General features: G+C 40.1%; 1 protein-coding gene across 1 annotated transcript; it reads right to left on the reverse strand.

Annotated features, from left to right (window-relative positions):
* Window positions 1–11,139: 11,139 nt before the first annotated feature.
* On the reverse strand, window positions 11,140–20,451 carry LOC122984091 (dehydrogenase/reductase SDR family member 13-like). Its single transcript, XM_044354397.1, has 5 exons — window positions 17,704–20,451; window positions 16,155–16,273; window positions 15,269–15,392; window positions 14,797–15,123; window positions 11,140–12,733 (listed from the first exon to the last, which is right to left on the reverse strand). The coding sequence occupies exons 1-5, from the start codon at window positions 17,828–17,830 to the stop codon at window positions 12,474–12,476; spliced, it is 957 nt and encodes a 318-aa protein (XP_044210332.1). The 5' UTR covers window positions 17,831–20,451; the 3' UTR covers window positions 11,140–12,473.
* Window positions 20,452–21,536: the final 1,085 nt, after the last annotated feature.

Genomic DNA, 21,536 nt, shown 5'->3' on the forward strand with positions numbered 1-21,536 from the left:
TCACAATTGGATTTCTGCTTTTTGTAGATGATGTGATTTTGCTTGTTTCATTAGACCACATCCTACAACCAAATTGAGGTGGTTTACAGCAAAGTTTCAAGTGAATCAGCATCTCCAAATCTGAGGCCATGGTACTCTGCCAGATAACAGTGAACTGCCATGTTAAATTTTGAAATGAGTTTCTGCTCCAAGAGAAGGAATTTAAGTATCTTGTGGTCTTGTTCAGGACTGAGGGTGATATGGATTGGTGCAGTAGGTGTTTCACCTTACTGCTGCAGTGAAGACAGAGCTGATCAGGAGCCTAAAGATGAACCTCCTGATCTATGTTCCAACCCTCACCTATCACCTGTCATGAGCTTTGAGTAATAATCACAGATGGCTGGATTTACCCTTAGAGACATAGTAAAGAGATCAGACATCTGGAAGGAACTTGAACTTGAAGTTGAACTGCTGTTTCCTTACAGTGAAAGGTTGAGGTGGTTTAGGCATATGATCAGAATCCCCACTAGACACCTCTCTCTGGGGGTATTTTAGTCACATCCAACACAGAGGAGACTCAGGGCACCCAGAACATGCTGGGTGGATTACTTATTGCATCTGACCAGGGAACACCTCAGGATCCCTCAGGAGGAATTGAGATACATAAATGGGGAGAGAGACAGACAAACCCAGATAAACTGCTGAAAATGGATGGATGGTGCTACAAAACAGGAAAATCAGGAATCACCAAATTCGAGTCTGTCCTCTCAAGAAAAACGACACTATAGGTAGTAAATTTGGTAGCCAAAAATGGTGCAAAAACTAGCCCAAATTATCATAGCCTGCCCAAAAGAACATTAACCCACCAGAGTAAATAAAAAGTAGCCAGATTGTGTGGAAAACCACACAGTCTAGCAACACTGCACACAGTAGACCTACGGGTGACAAAAGGTTCATATACACTGACCAAGATAGAGTTCCTTTTGAGGACACTGAATGTGCTCAGTAAATCCCACTAAAATTTGCCCACATTTTAATATTTCTTACAAGTGGAAGTTTTGAACTGATGGATGGTGATGGTGAGAACTAATAGAGTGAATGAAGTTGTGTTGACTTCTGAACTACACCTTCTTTTTCACATTTTCTGACAACTGCCAAGGTAACCACAAGTGATAAAACCAAATCAAAGCTCCAAAACATCCCTTCAAAAACATATGGGTGACATTACAGAGAGGCTGACTCAAGGGAGACAGGAGATGCATGTGAAATGTGGCCTTACCTTAACATAGTGACATATTACATACATACTTTTATAATGATGTTCACTTGTACCTTTAATCAAAGATCTGGAGATCTGACACAATATGATGGATTAATCATAATTAACTTTCCAAAGCAGCAGAGATTCCCAATTCAATTCAATTCAATATTGTCAGAACACAATGTGCAGTGCAACATACATGGTATAAAATAAACAGTATACAGTATGGACACATAGTAAGACACAATATAGTAAATATATAGTGATATAATATGGTAAAAAAAAAAAAAACATTGTAAACATATGGCAGTTGTGCAAAAGACAGTCATTAATGTGCGGGGGGGTGGGGGGGTACAGAGGGGAGAGATCAGGGTGTGAATGTTGGTAAGTGAGAGAACATGATGTGTGTGTGGGGGGTGATAGGCAGGCACTCCTCAGCCTCCTCAAGAAATACAGGTATTGTTGGGTCTTCTTCACAAGGAAGCGGGTATGTCCCGGAGAGGTCTGGTGGACTCCAAGAAATGGAAAGCTAAAGACACACTCCACTTTGGCTGCAGCTTTTGGACTTCCTGAAGTCCATGATCAGCTCTTTCGTATTCTGCACATTGAGGACATGAGTGTTGGAGGCACACCATGATGTCAGGTGCAGGATCTCTTCCCTGTCGGCCATCTCGTTAGGGTGACCAGATGAGAATAGGTGAAATTCGGGACAGGGGAGTTGGAGGTACATTACATTCAGGGGCGATTCACAAAATGATTGCCCTGCTGTTAAACCTGCATAAATGAGACAAAAAGAAACCACATAATTCACAGAGCACCTGCAAAGGGTTAAATGCAGCCCAAACTGCGTTGCCAAGCAAATAGCATCTCAGTGCTCCTTTGCTATTTGCACATATGTAAATTAGATAATACATATACATTTAGTGCAATATTGACCCCTTTCTATGCAAATGAGCCTCATTGCAAAAACAGACCAATTCACAAAGACCAGGTTCAGCGCCACACTCCAGATTCAGACACCAGATTCATCCATAAGAGCTGCTTTATTACAAACAATTCCACCGTATAAACCACCTGGAATCTGTGTGTAACAGCTGAGCTGTGTGGATGTAGAAATCAGAACATATATTACCATCAGATCCTGAAAGATCCGGTGTTAAAGAAGTTACCGCTGCTGTGCTGTGTGCGTAAATGTGTACAGCCTCTTTCTCAGTGACACACAGTCAGCTGTGGGCGACAAACAGGACATCAGTACTGATATTTCTGCGTAATCCCGGATACATTCAGTGACACCTGAACAACATTATTGTAAGATTCAGACATTAATCTAACACGCTTCAGACCTGCCTGAGTCACATTATTCTGACGGCTATTTCAGTAGATTATGTTATATGCAAAACACTAGAAAAAGAAAGTAAAAGTAAAGTAAAATAAGCAAAATACATGAAAGTTGGTTTGTGACTGTGGCCCTGTTTACACCTGGTATTAACATCCGCCTCAGGTGATCCGATCACAAGTGGACAGCTCTAAATACAGGTGTGAACTCATTCAAGACGCATTGAGGACGGATTGAAATCCGATCTCTCAGACCACATTCGGAGGTGGTCTGGGCCACATGTGGCCACATTCATTTAGCAGTGTAAACGCAATGCGTCCTGGGCCACATTGAAGGACCACCTACTCAACTGACGTCCTCTATTTTCTGGCAGACTAGGAACAGGACCCTCAGTCCAGTAAGCTGTTCAACTGCTTTGATAACAAGATGAACAAATTATTTCGTTTTTCATGTGAATTAAAAACGTAGCCCACGTCCCGTTTTTTGCTGTTTTTCTCATTTCCCTAACCGGTTTCCCTCTTCAAATCAACAATTACAATAGATATTAAACCATTAATTTTTCACTTGTCTGTCTAAAAAAATATTTAAGAAGCTAAACATTGCTGGATAGTTTCCTCTGTTCTGTCAAGCTGATAACTATAGTTTTTAGTTTTGCTGCGCTGCTCGACATAATGAGCTCAAGATTTATCAGGAGGACAGCTGCTTTGGATGCGTAGAAGAACACAGAACATTAATTAACATTCGATCCTGACCCATGCTGTCGGTGTGTCGGAGATTTAAATAATAAATAAAGTAATGCTGCTGTGTCCTGTGCGTAAATGCGCGCAGTGTCTCTGAATGGAGAGCTGCGGGGAGATCACTGCATAACTCTCTCTCTCGCTCTCTCTCTCTCTCTTACTCTGTAGAACAGAGCTTTGGATGGAGCGGACCCCTGCTCCAGTTAATAACAAACGAATTTGGTCTTTGAAAACGGAAAATGATGTCTGTGTTTATTTGCGGGTAGTGAGATTGGATCACAAGTGGTCACTCAGGACGCATGTGGAGACGCATGGTAATACCAGGTGATGCACAATTCATGGTGCTATTAGCAGCCACAATCCGTTTGTACACGTGAACAAATAGTAAAACACGTGAAAGTCAAAACTCAACGCTAAAATGTATTATTTTTGTTCATGAAGTCAACTGTCTGTCATTAGGAAAAAGAAACACAATGACTATGTTGTATGTAACAGTGTGTAAATCTTTATCCGTAACATAAAATTCATTTTATTTTACTCATTTCATCAGTGCCATGTCTATCATATCTGTCTATGTGACATGCATGTCAGATCACTCCTTCTCCATGGCTGCCTGCAGCTACACTAATCAAAACTCAGGTTTAGTCTAATTTTAGGGTCAAACAGGACAGGATACAGGATTTGGGTCACACTATGTCTCATCATTGTTAGTGATTTGACCTACAACTGCAGTTGCATCCGCAAATTTTATTCTTGAGTTTGAGTTGTGAATTGGTAGTCAATCGTGGGTAAAGCGAGAGTATAGGAGCAGCCTCAGAACATAGCCTTGAGGGGCTCATGTGCTGAGGATCTGGGTGCAGAACGTATGGTTACCTAACCTAACAGACTGAGGTCTGTTGGTTAGGAAGTCCAGTTACAGTGGGAGGGGGGGGGGGGGGGGGGGGGGGGGTAGTGTCATTGATGTGGGCCAGGACCTGACCTGAGCCAGATGGTTGGAGCATTCCTGTCTAGGTATGCCATCCGGGCCAGCAGCCTCCCCTGGTCCCCTGGATGGGTGAGGGTTTTGGTGGCCAGATCAGTATTGTCTTTGTCAAGGCGGGCATAGAAAAGATTCAGCTCGTCTGGGAGGGAGGCACTGTGGACAGTGAAACAGGTGTTGGAGCTTTTGAAATCAGTGATAGACTGAATGCAATCAGTGAACACTGTATTATTGCACCAAGAGTTATTGACATAAATACTCAAACCTCCTCCATTGATCTTGCCGGAGTCCGCTGTCCTGTCGGCATGGAAGGCTGTGTGGCCCGCTAGCTCAGTAGCCGAGTTGGCGATGTGGCTGCTGTGCCAGGTCTCCGTAAACACAAGCAGACAGCAGTTCTCCAGCCTTTTCTGAGGAGATAGCCTGAGTTTTATTTCATCCATTTTGTTAGCCAGCGATCGGACATTGGCCAAAGAAATGCTGGGTAGGTAAACTCTGAAGGGAGCACTGCTTAGCTTAGCCTGGCCCTCTACCCCCTCTTCTGTTTACGCTCCCGATGGGGCTGTGCTGCCACTGTGAGAGCGATGAGCGGACGATATCGATGAGGAAATTGGCCTTGACAGTAGTGAGGAGTGTGTAATCCGTTCTACGGTTTAGAAGTTCCTGATGGCTGTAGGAGAGGTTAACATTACTTAAGCTTGTAGATAAACCTAAAACTAACATAAAAATAATAAAGAAAACATAGCACCGTATCGGGAGCCGCAAGAGCTGCTGCGTCCTGCCTCTTGAATCCTAAGCATCCCAGCAGAACTGTTTAGTTATACTCACTGTTTACAGCCTGGGCTTCAATTGGGAGGGGTTGGTAAATGGAGAGGAAGGTGTGTACTGTGACTCAAGCAGTCGAACACGCTGCAGCATATCGGTAAACACCGTTAATCACAAGTTAGCAGATGGGAGCGTTAATTGCGGTGGAGGAAATAACAAGACCCAGAGGATGCTTCTATTTATCGACACCCCCACTGTTACTGATAAGGCCGGACGGGTGGTGTGTGTGTGTGTGTGTGTGTGTGTGTGTGTTCACATTGAAAAGTGAGGAGTGTCTAGAGGAAAGAGGTGACAGGGAGGGATTTAATGTTGAATATGACCTTACCAACACTTTGCTTTGTTACTTATACTGTATGGCACAAACACACACACGCCCATACGCACACACAACCAAAATTACTGGCAGGACATTAAGTCAAACTGTATGAATCAAAAACACAACTTTTTTGTTATTTTTACAATTTGGGTTCTATTTGGGAATTTTATACCAGTCTTAGGCCCATATATTACCTGTTTTTATAGACATATTCAATTACGCACCAGTCAAATGACGGCAGTAATGGAAAAGACATTTTATTTCTTACAGGCATGCTCACAGTTTGTGCATGATGTATTCAACACACATCATATTTGGTGTTTGCCCAAAATGATCAAGAGTTTAAATTACAGTTGTTTACAATTGGTTACCTGCATGGCTCAATACTGAATATATATCTTCAAAACTCTTCACACAGTCAACACAACAGCAACAATTATGGACCAAACTGTGATGACATTTGCATTGCTTTCACACAAAAAACATTCATTGACTACAGCCCTACTTTTCTTACTCAAACACAAACAACCAACAAAACACTGTGGATCTGCAGCAAGGACTGGTCCTTCAGACTTTGGTCCAAACTCAAGAGAACTTAAAAGTGTATTCTGGTTGTCTCTGGACTTGTTTCTAAAAATCATTCATTTTTACTGCATGTTTATAGTTGTGAAACCTGTGCAATATTCTTGTAGTTAGTATTACACAGCCTTTCAGACAGTGTGCCTCCATGTTGTTTCTCCTCTCTTCAGCTATCAGCATTCTGTAGAAACATACAAAATCTTCTGAATCTGACTCTGAACAGTTCTATATCATTTTAGCAATGTTTTCTGTTTTTTTTCCTTCATGTTAATGCCCTATGGCAGATGTAGACTGTTAATGTGTTAGCCTGCTAGCAGGAAGTGACTTTGGAGACTTTGGTGACTTATGTGTACAGTGTAATGATGCACATACTCTATACACCACCAAACAAACACACACACACACACACTGACTGCTAAACTAATATTTTAGCATTTGTGTTAGAGAAAATGTTACTTTGAGTTTGTTTCACACATGTGCAAACACAGTACTGAATGTTGTGTCATGGTGCTCAATAAGCTAATTTAGTAACACTGTGAGGGGTCAGTTGAACCAGTCAACAACTCCATATTAACCCTTTTCAAACATGAAATACATTACATTGCTGGCCTCATTATCTGTTAAAATGATGGCTTTTTGTCATTCAGACACAGGTGACTTTTACATTAATGTTTCTTACAGCTTTATTCAGACATGACAGGACATTGACCAAAAGACAGCGAGGGACTATACAGAAATAGAGAGAAAGAGTGGTGAGTAAAAAATGTTGTAATCTGTTCTTTCACAGGCTGCATCGCTGAAGGATATAAAAACTTATTTTGCTGTTCAAGTCTGACCATTATGACATACATTATTGTATCAATGTCATCACTTCAAATTATTAGAGAGCATATTCTGCTGCCTGTTTTATAAAGTCTGACATGCACAAGTATTGACAGACAGGGCGTTTGAGGATAGGTTCACAATTTTTCAAGTCTGTCTTAAAACAACAGTCAGGTATCCCAATGAAAACTGAATCAGTTTTTTGTTGTTGTAATCATTCTTCCTGTTCATACTGACCATTAAAAGATCCCTTTCTAGTGTGCTATCAATGTCAGTGATGGGGGACAAAATCCATAGTCCTAGTTTTGTGCAAAAATATACTCCGAAGTTTAGTTCTGAAGCTAATATGCAATCTGCGTTTGTCAAAATAAGTGGATATTTTCCAACATAACTTCTCTCTTTGTGTTTCCCTGTTGAGCTGCAGTGGAAGGATTGTAACAAAAACAGCAGAACCTTTGCTATAAATGGTATATTTGTTGATGTGTCCCACCAAACCACTGCTTACTGTTCATTTTAGGAAACATGAGTCTGTAGGCGACACTGAACCATAATAAATGAGTCACACTCATGTAGTGTGTTTCACCTCAGTTACACAGAGCTCTTTAGAACTTAGATAAGTTCAATTCTACTTACCATGAATACTATTATTCCATGATGAAAGGGTAGTTAGAGTAAAGTGAGTCATGTAGGCTTACCTTACACTCTACATTTAAATACTGACATTGATATGGTTTATCTGAAATTTCACTGACAGCAAACAGCACAAATGCTAAAAGTGATTCCTCCAGTATAAACGGTGACGCACTGACACAGAATGAGCACATTATTAGTACTGTTGATATTGTCCCCATGCAAACAACCTGTGCACGGCTCCCGCAGCATCTAAATCAATCCGCATGGCTCTATGCATCCAATAGCTGCCTAATTGATGCACTAATCCAGTCACTAAGTACTGCAGTGCTGTGGAGTCTGCCCAAAGCAAACACAACACACAAGTCATCAATGACCTGCTTCTCAACTCCAGAGAGTGGAGCAGGACTGACAGAACATCTATGAACTATAGATCAAGGAAGGGAAGTGCATACTCCTGAGCTGCAGACTGGAGACCTTTGGCCTGAAGCATCACACTTTTCTTATCTAATGAGCCTCCAGCAGATGAAGTCCCAACACAATCTTAGCTCCTCTTATGTTTTACAAGTGTGACTGCTAGGTGTACATTAAGTTGGATGGCATCACCTCACCCCACACTGAGGTCATGTTCTCTCTATTTCTTCAGGGAATTTGGGGGTTTGGCAACATTTAGGCTTATTCCAATATTTTTAGGTTCAGTATGTTTAAATTTGAGTATTTTTTGGCCCAAAAATTAAATCAGTAAATTAAAAAAAAAATAGTTTGACATTTTAGGAAACATGTTTTTCTACTTTCATGCTAAGAGCTAGATGAGAAGATTGAAGCTAGCGAGCTTAGCTTAGCATAAAGACTAGAGACAGGAAAACAGCCAGTGTGGCTCTATCTACCAGCACCTGTAAAGCTCACTAATTAACATGTTACATCTCTTTTATTTAATTTGCACAAAAACAAAAGAAAAATAACATGTTGGGATATGATAGGGTGTTGTGAAGTGCATTTCCCAAAATGTCAAAACTATTGTTTTGTGGATTCAGCATTTCTCCAACACTTTATTTTTCAGGGTGCGTAATTTCTTTATAATTTCCTAGGGAGGTTTTCTGGAAAGAACTATGTAATCTTGTAGTAATTAAAGGGAAAATAAGGTGAGGGAGGGGGCAATTGTTGTGACTCATGACCTCAGTATTCCCAAAATCCAACTATGACCCTGGAGCTGTCATGCCTAATGTAGCTATAATACTAGAAGACTGCAGACACTGACGCTCTTCAAGAGGTGTAGAGATATGCATCATCATTATTATAAATGCATCCCATTATTTGTACGATTATATAATACCAGAACAACTGTTAAGCTGTTAACTTTTTACCACCCAGTTTTGTGCCTGCATGACTCCCAGACTGCTGGTATTATGAAAAGTAATAGGAATAGTTAAGTAATATGATTTTTTGAGCATTGCAATCATAAATCTCATTTTAACATATCTACCTATGACCATGATTTGTGACATCACAACTAGTTTGGAACCAGTCGTGGTCCAGTGTGTATTTTACAGTGTGCAAGTGTGATGTAGAAACTTGAAGCCTCCGGTGCACAAACATTGACTTGGACTTTACAGTGAAGTAGGAGACATATTGTGTCCAGTAGGAAAACTTCTGAAATCAAAAATATTTACATATTCAGATTATGGATTTTTCAGTGAGGGAAAAGGAGAAGATGTGATTTTAAGGACTTTTTAACAAGGTAGACACAAATTGCTGATTCAAGCAAAGTATTTCTACACATCTTAAAACCTGTAGGAGATCTTTAATGTAACGTAGCTCTCTGAAACTGAACTTCATCCAGGTTGCTGTGAGTATCTGCTCCTGCAGTTAACTGAACAGTTGCTATCAATGTAGGTGCATTTAAATTTAAACAGCTTTTTTATTTTGTCCCCCCCCCCCCCCTTCATTAAATGTGACAATTGTGACATAAAAAGGTAGGACTTGAAATAATATGATTTAAAAACATGAGAAAGAAGGAAGAAAAGACATCAAGTGAAACCAATTATACCTGAGATGTGTGGTTAGTGACAGGAGCAGCAATTATATTATTATCATCACCATCACAGACACAATATGTGGTGCTCACCAGAAACTTTCCCATGCACACTAAAATGTTCTTCATGGGCACAAGAAACACTTTCTGGTGGAAACAACTTCTGATGCTGGCAAGAGACCATTCAGCTTGGTGCTAGCAGACATTCCTGAGAATGCAAAATATACCTGAAAATATGATCTACCAAGTAGAAGATGATAATGTGAATGATCCTGTCACTGATTCTTTGCAACTATGTTAATACAACTAATTGAAACGCTGTCATCATGCCATGTGACTTGCAGTTAGATGCCTCTAAAACCAGGTGCTACGATGATTAGATGATAGTAACAGCAGCAAACAGCTTGTGCCATTCAAGTTCAAGGACTGACGTTTTAATTGAATTGAACGTATTTTATGACTCTCTCTTCTGCTTGTATTTGTCCAGGCTCTCTTCCTGCCTCCACCCCAATACAATGGAGATGATAGAATTGTGTGTGTTGTTCACAGCATTGAAAAATCAGCAGCAACATCTTTTTTTCCAAAAGATGTCTTGTTTTCGGGGTTATGTGCAGATCTTAGTGTTGAGAGTTTTCTTAAGATTTCTTCCACTGAAAACTGTAGAGTTAGGGTCAGTAAGGTCTTTGGGATTATCCTGAAACTCTCCTAAACTATGATTTTTCTTTGCTGTGAGCACCACAAACTAAATTCCACTCACCTCATCTGTATTGGGGTGGAGGCAGAGATCTCAGACATACTGTATACGGAAACCCTGTACAAATCATACCAAAACTATCTGCATGGAGAGATACCAGGTCAGTGAGTCAACTATGGGTTAATGTTGAACCTTATGACCTCCAGCTTGTAACAGTTTGCTCAGTGCTCCCTGGAACAGGTGAGGTGCAGCACTGAACTGTAACTCGATAAAGAAAAGGTTTTCATTAATGCTGCTACTCAAGGAGGATTCAAGTTTACCACCGGTCCTTTCAGCATGCAGCAGAGACAGAAGAGAGGGAGGGAGGAGGGTGAAGAAAGGGGACAGAGGGATAGTTGAAGGCAGGAGGAGATAGGAATCGATCGTGGAAGTGTGTTCCTCCCCACCAACAGCGAGGTTAAAGGAGAAGCCTGCGCAGAGGAATGTCCTACTGAGTAATTACAAGAGCACCTCTCTTAACACACACAGCTGACCCGGCTTTCATGCCTACCCGTGTTAATAATCAGTGCTCATAATGAACAGAATCCATAGGTCTGCTGGGTTAAGGTCCTCAACAACCTTGCTCCAAGCAACAACAGCCAAGAAACAGCATGAAGAGAAGCTGTGGTTTGTGCTGTTAGAGCTGTGCTGTGCAACGCTACTGCCCCCCTGTGGAGGGAGAGGCTATTGTAGAATCCAAGGAGGGTAAACTTACAGTACTTGAGCCCGACGTGTTCACATTTTCACATGTGGTATAAAATAGAGCTCCTTTTCAAGTCAGATAAAAAACACCCTTGAGATAATTCAGTAAACCTTAAGGAATTTTACACTTTTACCTTATTTCAGTTATTTTACTTTCTGAAAGCCTCGAGGACAATAACAATACAATAGACCACAATAAGTATGTGAAGAGTCAGGATACAAAATGGAATTTTATTTTGACTTCAGCCATATCAAACTGAATGAAGCTGATCCACATTTATCTCCACTGTGGTAAACTGATGGAACACACTCTTCATAAACTTCAGCACAAACAATTAACAGTGTATAAACACCCAATTTAATTGTCGTGATCATTTCCCCTGTAATTCAAACTCCTGCAGGTGTTCTGATTACATAGTACAGTTAAATAGTAGTTTTGAGAGGCATATTTACTAGAATAGCTGGGATTTGTGACTGATAACAGTTGAAGAGCGTACCAAAATGAGCTGCACTGATATGGTTAAACCACACCTGCCCCCCCCCCCCCCATGACATCCCACAACAAACACAACAGCAGAGTATGAAGAGCACTTCCTACTACAGAAAACCAGAGAAACATGTCATTGTTTTATGATAAAGTACTTCACCATTCAAATAGATTATGATAACATTCAAAAACTATATCAGATGTAATTTATAATGCCCACCATAGTTATTAAAATTCAATAGCTCTTGAACTTGGATGCTGAAAGAATGACATGCCCCCTCACTACCATGTAAACCAGCTTCATGATCACTTGTTAGTAATATTACTGCCAAGCTCATTCAAATAACATTATCAACATGAACTAAGTGTTTCACCTTTCACCTCTACATGAGTTACTAATCATAATGATGTGCAAATGAAAAGTGAAAGAAAGAAATTTTATTTTGTAAAAGGCAACCTTGGGTTTATTTTTATTTCAAGTTATCATCTCACTGAGTCATAATTTAGAGAGTCACCACATGTTATCCTGAGCTGCACTGATGCAATAAGAGTATAAAAACATTTAACACTGTAATTCATTCTGCAAGTGAAGAAACTCATCAATATATCAACCATATCTGTTAATGATCAGTGATTTCCTTTCTTAGATTGACACTTTTCCATATTACTGGTTTCTAACCTGCCATGGTATATTATCACATAAATCATACTTGTGTTTATTTTTGTGTTTAAAATGACATCGTGGCCGCCTGGAATGTGTAACTGATAACAATCAGAGCTGGAGAACATCCATAGATGTATTGCAATGAGAAATGTGGTTTAACCACAAGTGCAATAATGACATCTACTTGTGGAAAATTGGCAAACATTATACACACACACACACACACACACACACACAAACAACGCTTCTATGATAGTTTATCATTATTCAAAAGCTCCTCCACCTCATGTAATAAATCAGCCCTTAAACACAGAGACCAGTAAGAATAATTGTCAAGGTCTATGATGAGGCACAGAGCGGTCATACAGTCCTTGGAGCGTCTGGATTGAGTCTGTTATGATAAACTGGTTAACCTCTCACTCACTTCCCACAGCTTCTTTGCCAGGGCATCGTCTCGTCCCTTGGCTCCCACCTGCTGCAGTGCACAGTTAGAGAAGTAGCGTCCGCTGAGAGGCTCAATGCCCTCCTGGAGGGCACAGTGCAGGGTGGTCTGAGACCCCCCGTCAGGGTCCAAGAAGAAGAGCTTGGCAAAGGGCATCATGAGGAGCTGCTGCCACAGGCTCATACTGCGACATAGCTCTGTGTAGATGACCCCTGAGAAGAACAAAAATGATCCAGATAAGTTTGGCTGGACTCAGGGCCGGATTAACTCATTAGGGGTCCCAGGGCGAACATGAACTGTGGGCCCCTGGTGCCCAAAAACTAATTAATTTAAAAATATGCACTATGTACACAGGTAAGATGTAAGAAGTGTGGTAAAGGGAATAACTCAGGATGAATGCCCTTACAAATTCAGTTTATATTGTGCTTTTGTACCCAGCTAAACCCTACTAAAACCTAACTACAATAGAGATGTGAAGTGTAGGGGTTCAGTTTTCTCTTTAAACAATCTCAATGTTACTGAACATAGAAACTCAGGACTCTCCTTGATAATGTAACAATCCTATAGGTTTATATTCTGACCACCAGTTTCAATTATTTCAACTTTCATTTAGGAGAAATCACATTTTGTCTGTGATTTTGGCAGACAACTAAGAAAACCATAATACCCATGAGCCTTGGCCGCTGTTGCTATGGAGAAGCAGCCAGTCAGAGGTCAGCATAATCTTAAACTTCTACCACTGTTTGAGGCGCATGTGACCAAATTTTGAGCATGGTGATTGGCTATTTTCCAGTTGTGGATGGTGAGTTGTGAAGGCAAAATGCAAAGAAATGGAAAATACTGCTTTTGTAACATTTCCTGTGTTACATTTCCATGTTACACACTAATTTTAAACATGTTTTTTGTTTGTAGTTTATTGGAATCCTTGTGTAAGGGTTAGTATTGTCTGGTCTGGCCTGATGTTAGTGATCCACATTAAATACAGCTTTCTGTAGTCCTCTGTTCATTCGCTGTAATGAGGTAATGTTTGTAAAGCTATTGCTGGTACTTCCTGATGGTCTTCACAATAAATATAAATGCATTTTAATGTGAGGGCAGTGGAGGCTTTGCTGTGAAACTGCAAGTGTTGGCCATTCATGGTTAAACTTTTACTCTGCACTTTTTCTAAAATCAGAATTATACATTTCTGCACTTTTAGTCAAGAGGTTGTTTTGAAACACTACACGGGTGAAATAGTTCAGTGAAGGAGAGTGGCTCAGAAAACAAGGACTGACTGTTACATCTTATGAACTGATTTCAAACACACTATGCAGGGAGCTATGTTAGCTTAGACCAGTGGCTCCCATTGTGTATTATATTATATTATATTAGGCTTAATATTAGATTAGATCAATATGAAGTTAAATAACGTTGGCTCATTCTCAATCACTAAAAGCCAACGAGTGCTATGCAAATGTATAGATATATAATTTTACTTAAACCATGAATAAGTTCATATGTTAAATGTATTGCTTTAATTTTCTTCAGTTAAAATGAGTTTATATTTATGGAGAAATGAACAAACAAAATGTAAAAGAAGGTTTGGGGCGTTTTAATGGGACATGTGAGCTGCTGTTGACTCCACTGACAGGACGTCTCTTGTCTTGTTTTCATGTTAACCAGCAATGAGAGAGCCGCATAACACTATTATGAATTTGGGAACATGCAATACCACAGTGAATGGGCATGGACAATGATGGATATCCATCTCCCACAAGCAGCTCAAACCAGTCTGTTAAGCTGTTAGCTGAGTAGTTTTGTTCATCCCTGTGTTGAAAGCTGGGATGTTTCAGAGTTCTTTGAGCTGTTTTTTGTGTCAAATCTTTCCATCACTGCTCTGACGCTCACTTTTTTTTTTGACTGCTGAGCTCCTGCAAAACTCCCAGGCCAGAAATTGTGCTGTGTTACTATGACAACCAGCAACAGTGAGTTGCCATGTCCGCTGCGACAGCCTGCATATTAAACAGTTTTTAATATGATGATTTTGATATTTATTGCTTATTTATTCTTTTTTGTTATGTTAGAAAATGTAACATAGAAAGTGGTTAATGTAACAGTACAGCACCCCCTGCCCATCCACACAGCACCCACTTTGGGAACCATTGGCTTAAACAAAAAGACTTTTCAGTGTGGACAAACACATGACAGTGAGCATTTAGCTTGGTGTAGAACGGTAGACCTCCAATACAGCAGCCACAACATAAAGTGCACTGTAGAGAGTGCAGGTTTAACTGACCTGGGTGGAGGCTGTAGCAGGTGACACTGGTGCCCTCCAGCCTGTTGGCCAGCTCCCTGGTAAAGAGCACGTTACACAGCTTGCTGTTGGAGTAGGCCTTAAAGTTATGCCAGGTAGACTGGCCCGACACTAAATCCTTGTTGGAAGCCAGCAGAGGGAAGTCAATGTTGCCAAGGTGGTGCAGAAGTGCAGCCACGGTGACCACACGACTGGAACCGCTCTGCTGCAGTCGCTCCAGGAGCAGGTTGGTGAGCAGGAAGTGACCCAGGTGGTTCACCCCAAACGCCACGCCGAAACCATCCTCAGTGCGTCCAGCGCCCAACACACCTGAAACACAGCTGCTACAATCACTTACTGTGCTCACTAGTTTCCTGTACTTTTCTTTATATTTGTGTAAAAAAACAACTGAATACATACTGTTTATAAAAAGTACTGTGAAAAGGGATATTCCACCCTGTTTTAACATCCTTACCTGCATTGTTGATGAGGATGTCCAGTCTGGGTTCAGTCTTCAGGAAGGTTTCAGCAAAGCTGCGAACAGACTTGAAACTTGCCAGATCCAACTGCATGAACACCACCTGAGTGTTCCCGCTCTCCTGGAACACAACAATACTAACTATGAATCACAAATCTACCAGAACTGAACAATACTGAGTAAAAAATAGTCTTGCTGATTGTTCTGCACTTGGAAATATATTTGAAAATACTGAAAAGAAAACATGATTTATAGTTGTGAAATGCTTCCTGTTGTCTTAACTGTGTCAATAATGTGTAATCTCCTCAAAGCTCAGGTCATTTCACAGTTACTGCGGTCAGAGTGTTTACCACATCCTGATGACCACAGCGACCTTCATGCACACTTCAGACAGGTCTGACTGTGAGTATAAAGTCCTACAGGTGACTTGATCTGTATTTGGTATTAACAGCGGCTGAGGAGGGGATGGTTTTGGGATCCAATCTTATTTTATCTGTGAACATTTTATCATGACCACAATTTACAATTTCATGCTATCCAACACAATGTGAAATGCACAGCTGGCACCTCAACACAACACTGTGGCTCAGTTTCTCTCTTGCAGTTATATCACTAGAAGACAGCTTCTGTAGTGAGAAGGCAAAGCTTTTCCTTATTGCTTCAATGTGTCTAAATTCTACAAATGGTCAAGTAGTCAATGGTGGACAAGTTTAGATGAACAGAAGAGAAATTGATGTGGGGAAATCAGATATCTCTAATCCACTGCACTGATTATGGAAACGTGGCTTCTTATTATATTTAGGAAGTCTGGTTCCTGCAGAAAGCTGTTACTTAAGTGCATAGAAGTGTCAGACTTGTAGGACCTGATTATTTGGTTTCTTACTCTGCGGATGTCAAAAGCAGCAGCTTCAGCTTTCTCCTTGTTGCGGCAGGCTAGAATGACCCTGGCTCCTCTCTTGGCCAGATCCAGAGCCGTGGCCTTACCGATACCCGTGTTGCTTCCTGCGCAGATAAACAATCACACACTGAAAAATAAAACTGACAACAAGGTACTGTCCACAATTCAATGACACCTAACTGTCACTCATTCAAAAAGCCTGTCAGTTTAACGTTGCTTAGTGTAGAATTACAATATGAAGAAATCATTACACCTCTGGTAAACTGGGCATAGAGACACAACAAGCAGCATTTCATTTCAATACCAAGTCAGAATTGACAATAGGTCCACACATTGTTCTTCAGTGATGGCCCCATTGTATGTTGTTAGAAGAGGATTATTATCAATATGATAATACCATTCCACTGGGGAAAATAAATGATCATTACCATTGTGAACATATTTCAATTGAAGAATATTTTTAATTTTGTTTTAACTAATTTGAAAGTAATTAAGTTGAATTAACATTAAATAATAATGTGGTCTGCTTGGGATCAGCTGTAGTTTTCAATGGTAGCTGCTGTTACCTTAACACTGGCCTTTTTACTCATTTAAACATTTTATCTTTCATTTTATAAAACTGTGTGGTGAGACATTAACATTTGATCTCATGTGATATTGGGTTATACAAATAAATTAAACTGATTTGACTTGAATTGACTATTTCAAAAGTAAAGGTATAAAAATGAATGAAAACAGGTATAGATGGGTTGAATGAGTAAACTGTGGTGGAATGTATCAAAGTACATTTACTCAAGTACTGTACTTAAGTACAATTTTGAGATGCATACTTTCCATTTAATGCTACTTTGTACCTCTACTTCAAATGGATACTTTTTACTCAACATTTCACAGCAATAGGGAGTACCTACTTTTCAGATCAATATTTTATATATATATATATATATATATATATATATATATATATATATATAGCTTTTTAAGTACATTTTATTGCCAATACTTACATACTTTTAATTTTGAATTCTGAATTGTGGTATTGCTAGTATTTGTAGTATTGCTCAAGTAAAGCATCTCAGGACTTCTTCAACCACTGGCCATGACAACAAAACAGAAAAATCTTTTCCCCATTGGTTTTGGAGTGGAATAGGTTCACGGTTGCCCCTTGTGGCCGTTGGGGGGAAACACATCAACTGCGACTGCGGGTCTCACTAACCATCGAGTGCCAGCGGGTGTTTTCTGCCCTGCGGCCTCAGGGGGCAGTAATGACTCCATGACAGTTTGATGCAGCAGAGATAAAGGACTCGAAAACTTACTTGGACAAGCGACACAAATATTTATGCTTTATCGGGAGTGTTTCCAAACTGCAGGTTTCGGTTTTACAAGAGAAAAGACTGGAGGGATAAAGACTAATTTGTTGGTTTGGAAAATGGACGTCTGGTTAACTTGTCAACGCTAGATAAAGAGCAGCTCAGTTTCTCCGCAGTGGCTGAGGCTGCTCGGTTAGCAGGAGCCGGTGGGTGAAGCTCGTTACCTGTAACAATGGCGGTTTTCCCCGCCAGCTTCATTGTACTTGAGCATCTCGCTCCCCTGAACACTCCGTAGTACACTATCACATAAAAGGCAACAGCCCCTGCTGCGAAGCAAAGCAGCACCGACATCACTGCTGTCAACTAGTGGCAACGTTAAGCTAGCGTGCCAGAATCAATGCTTTATTCCGGTTTGGACTTTCAAATTAAAATATTTTCAAGGCGAATCAAACGTTTCATTTGTTAAGCATAAGACGTTTATGCTTTTAAGATGAAAGTGCCGACATGTGTTAAAAAATAAATGCGTGGACACATAGTTTTTGATAAAGGAGTCAATATAACATAATATATATCAAATCAAATTTTACTGACATTAATATATTAAATGATTTGTTTTGAAGGATAAATCAAATTCCGACAACTTAATTCACTTCCGGTTGGGCTTCCATGTTCAGCGTTGCTGAACCAGCAGATGTCGCCAAATACCTCAAGTTAAAATTAGATGTGATATTTGTGAAAGAGAATCTACTGACCAATTTACAATCTGAGCTCGTTTCAAAGAGTGATTTTATAGAATGCGTCACAGACAGGGATTTGAACCTTGCAATGTTTTGTGAACGTTCATGCTTCAAAATAAAGTAATGATTGTGTTTTCTCTGTGATTAAATTACTCATTACTGTTTTGTCTAATAATTACCATAATGGGACACATTTTTTTCAGTAATGTTTAATTGAACTTTATTGGCATAACAGAGGTGGGAAAGAAGAAAATGAATAATAAATAGTCAAATTTAAAGAATATCCTTCAGAACTGAAGAGAAAGCCTCAAGTGGAGTAACACTGTACCTGTTAGAGTTTGCAGCCATTGATTCAAACAAGGTGCTTACAGTATCTGTAATGAATGTATATTACGTGGGCTGGATGATTACAGGACTGGATGGTAATTTCATAGACTTTGAATCTAGTAACATTGACTGATACAGAGTGGTCCAATAAGAGCTGCTTCTCGCCTGCATGTTTGTCCTGTGTCCACAGTGCACTGATACTGGACACAATTCAAGTTGTAAGAGCAGAAGATAAGAAAGACAAGCATTAATACATAGTGTCCAGTGCTATAATTAAAACAGAACACATACATGCAAAAAGGATAACAACAATAATCACAAACAGCACTAAATAATAATGTGTAAGTGACTCATTTAATATTTTAAAACCAACAAAAGAAATCAGATGATCCAGTGTCATGTCCCTGACAGAGAAAGCCAGTCACACTGTGGTAGAGGTGTATTCTGATCGTGGATAGATTATGAGACAATGGCCCTCGTTGCACAGACACACTCACACCCCTACGCTTGTAGTCATTTCTGCAACATCTTGCAGGTTATTGCTCACTTACTGTAGCCAAAGTATGTACTGTATAGCTATAATTACATACAAAAAATACAACTAAAACAAATAAACATCAGATTGGACTCAGTGTTGATTAATACTCAAAATTAAAGGGCTCAGATTGGAACCAGGATTACCCAACTTTTGACTGAGTTTCCCAAAAAGAAATATCTCTCCATACAGACACTTTGGCTTAGGACCCTTTTGACTTCTTGGGCACTTGTGCTTGTGCCAGGTAGAATTGTTTGGTAATATATCCATGATTTTAATCCCACCTTTAACTGCAAATAGCCTATCAGAGCACTGTGATATAGCTAAAACATGTAGGTATACCTAGGTGTAGATGATGTTTCATGCATGTAAATAGTGTCACAGCACTGACAAGACTGTTGAATTAATTGCACAACAAAAGCTTATCTTTTAAGTTTTTGTTTTGAAACCTGTCATTTGAAGTATAATTCATTCCATACCCAAGGCCAATGTATTTGGAGGATGGCAGCGGCTCATCTGCCAACCGCCTAAGGCATTTACAGTGTTGCAGAATCAGCGGAATCAGCAGACACATATTCCTTTTACAGCCCTTCTTGTGCAGAGCATGTCAGCGCTGACAGATACACAGTGTATTGTAGAACAGTGATTATTAGTCTTTGCTGCTTTTTGTTCTCTTAGAGCTCACTCGGTTATGCAGAAATAACATTAACTATTACCAACATGTAGGAGATTGTGCAGCTTTACTGCGATCATTTTTCATATTATGAAGCTTATTTTACATTATCTGCTGATTGCAAAACACACCTTATACTGTAAATTTTAAATATTTACTGTAAAGTTCCACTGTTTTTTTCCTTCATCTTATTAGGTGAGTGGCCATGCATGCTGGGTGAGTGTATTTGGGTGTTCCATTCTTGCAGTCCAGGTTGAATTCTTAGTTCATTAGAAAATGTTTTTACTGACCAGAAGCAGAAGGTTAAAGAACAAAATCTTAACTGTAACCCAAATTCCACTGCAATGAGCTAACCTTTTCACATAAGCAGCATGTGACAATGATGTGTCTGGTTCTTGGTATTGTTAAATAACTTTAGCATAGACAGTTCTCTCACAGGGCAGTTGAAGAAAAGTTCAGTAAAGCCTTTTTCAGATATGAAGTCAGCAAAGGAGAGGAGCAGGAAAGAAGGAGTCTCACGGTGCTGATGCTTCCTCCTCCTCTCTACCCGCTGGTGTTTTGTGTTCTGTGTCCAGCTCGAGCTGAAGCTGCCGCTGCTTCTTCTGGCGGGTCTCTGTGCCGAGCGCCTGCTACCCTGTTCTCCCCAATGTGTTTTTACTTAAAATTGTCTCTCTGTCTATCTGAGAGAGAGACAGCAGCCTGCTTCCCCACCAGCGGGATGGAGAGGAGGAGGAGGCACCTGCACCATGAGACTCATCCTCCCTCCTCCATCATCTCTCCCTCTCTCTTCGCCAGAGGGACAAAATTAGTACTTTACTTTAATACTTAAACTATTTTGATGCTAATACTTATGTACTTTACTTAAGGATCAGAGTACTTATTCCACCACTGGACATGACTGTCTGTTCATGAGCCTGTTTTTACATGAACTGTACCAATGATCATTCATCAATTCTTGTAAGAGATTTTTGTTTCACAGTACAAATATATAGACTATAAGTTGGTTACATTCTGAAAGTTTTGCAGAATCTACATAAATCTAAACAGAAAAATAGAAAATGTTTGATAAGAATGCCCAAACTAATTCTTGAACGCACTGATACTGACTTTGTTGGCAACATACCCCCAATTTCCAAAGTAAATGTGGTCAGTGCTGCCATTCAGGTGCATTTCACAACACAGAGTGACATTTACAGGCAGCAAGAATTTCAACAAATTCAGTGTAAAACACAAAATGAGACAAACAGAAGAAGACTCGACATCCATGTCCTTGCCCTTCTCAGTCCAGCAGACCAGGAATTATTGTGATTGAGTTGGAGTCAAATAACTTTTTTTGGCTGGAATTGAAATGTAGTATTTGATCAGTGACCTCTCGTAGGTCACAGACTCCTCTTGAGTCCTCTTCAATTAAGGCTATATTAAAGATGTTCACACCGAGACACTGAGACCAGAGAGATGTGCAGACAACCAACGGGAATTTATTTCAATACACACAAACATACAGAACTCAGAAAATCACAAATGCAACAGCCCCTTCAACTCACACCCATCCCCTATTTATACCAAAGCGGATGTGACTTTTGGCACTTCCACTTCACTTGATTCTTAACCAATGGGAGTATGACATTTCTTAATTTCATCTTTACACGCTGTGTGCAAAGACTTTTCCCAGATATCTCCTGTTTGTCTGGTGGCCTGACATCTTTTGAGTGTGTCAATGATCGGTATAGGTCAAAGCAACCTGGCAACAAGAGTATTTGCTTTTCCAGGGATTGTAACCGGACC

This window comes from Thunnus albacares, chromosome 6 (genome assembly GCF_914725855.1).
Source record: "Thunnus albacares chromosome 6, fThuAlb1.1, whole genome shotgun sequence".
Lineage (NCBI taxonomy): Eukaryota > Metazoa > Chordata > Actinopteri > Scombriformes > Scombridae > Thunnus > Thunnus albacares.

What these genes read in the sequence shown, in the direction of transcription:
- LOC122984091 (XM_044354397.1), bottom strand. Translation starts at nt 17,830, where the DNA reads ATGTCGGTGCTGCTTTGCTTCGCAGCAGGGGCTGTTGCCTTTTATGTG. An exon ending in GAAAACCGCCATTGTTACAG is followed by an intron (nt 16,274 to 17,703) that starts GTAACGAGCTTC and finishes TTATCTGCGCAG; the next exon opens with GAAGCAACACGGGTATCGGT. An exon ending in CTGCTTTTGACATCCGCAGA is followed by an intron (nt 15,393 to 16,154) that starts GTAAGAAACCAA and finishes GTTGTGTTCCAG; the next exon opens with GAGAGCGGGAACACTCAGGT.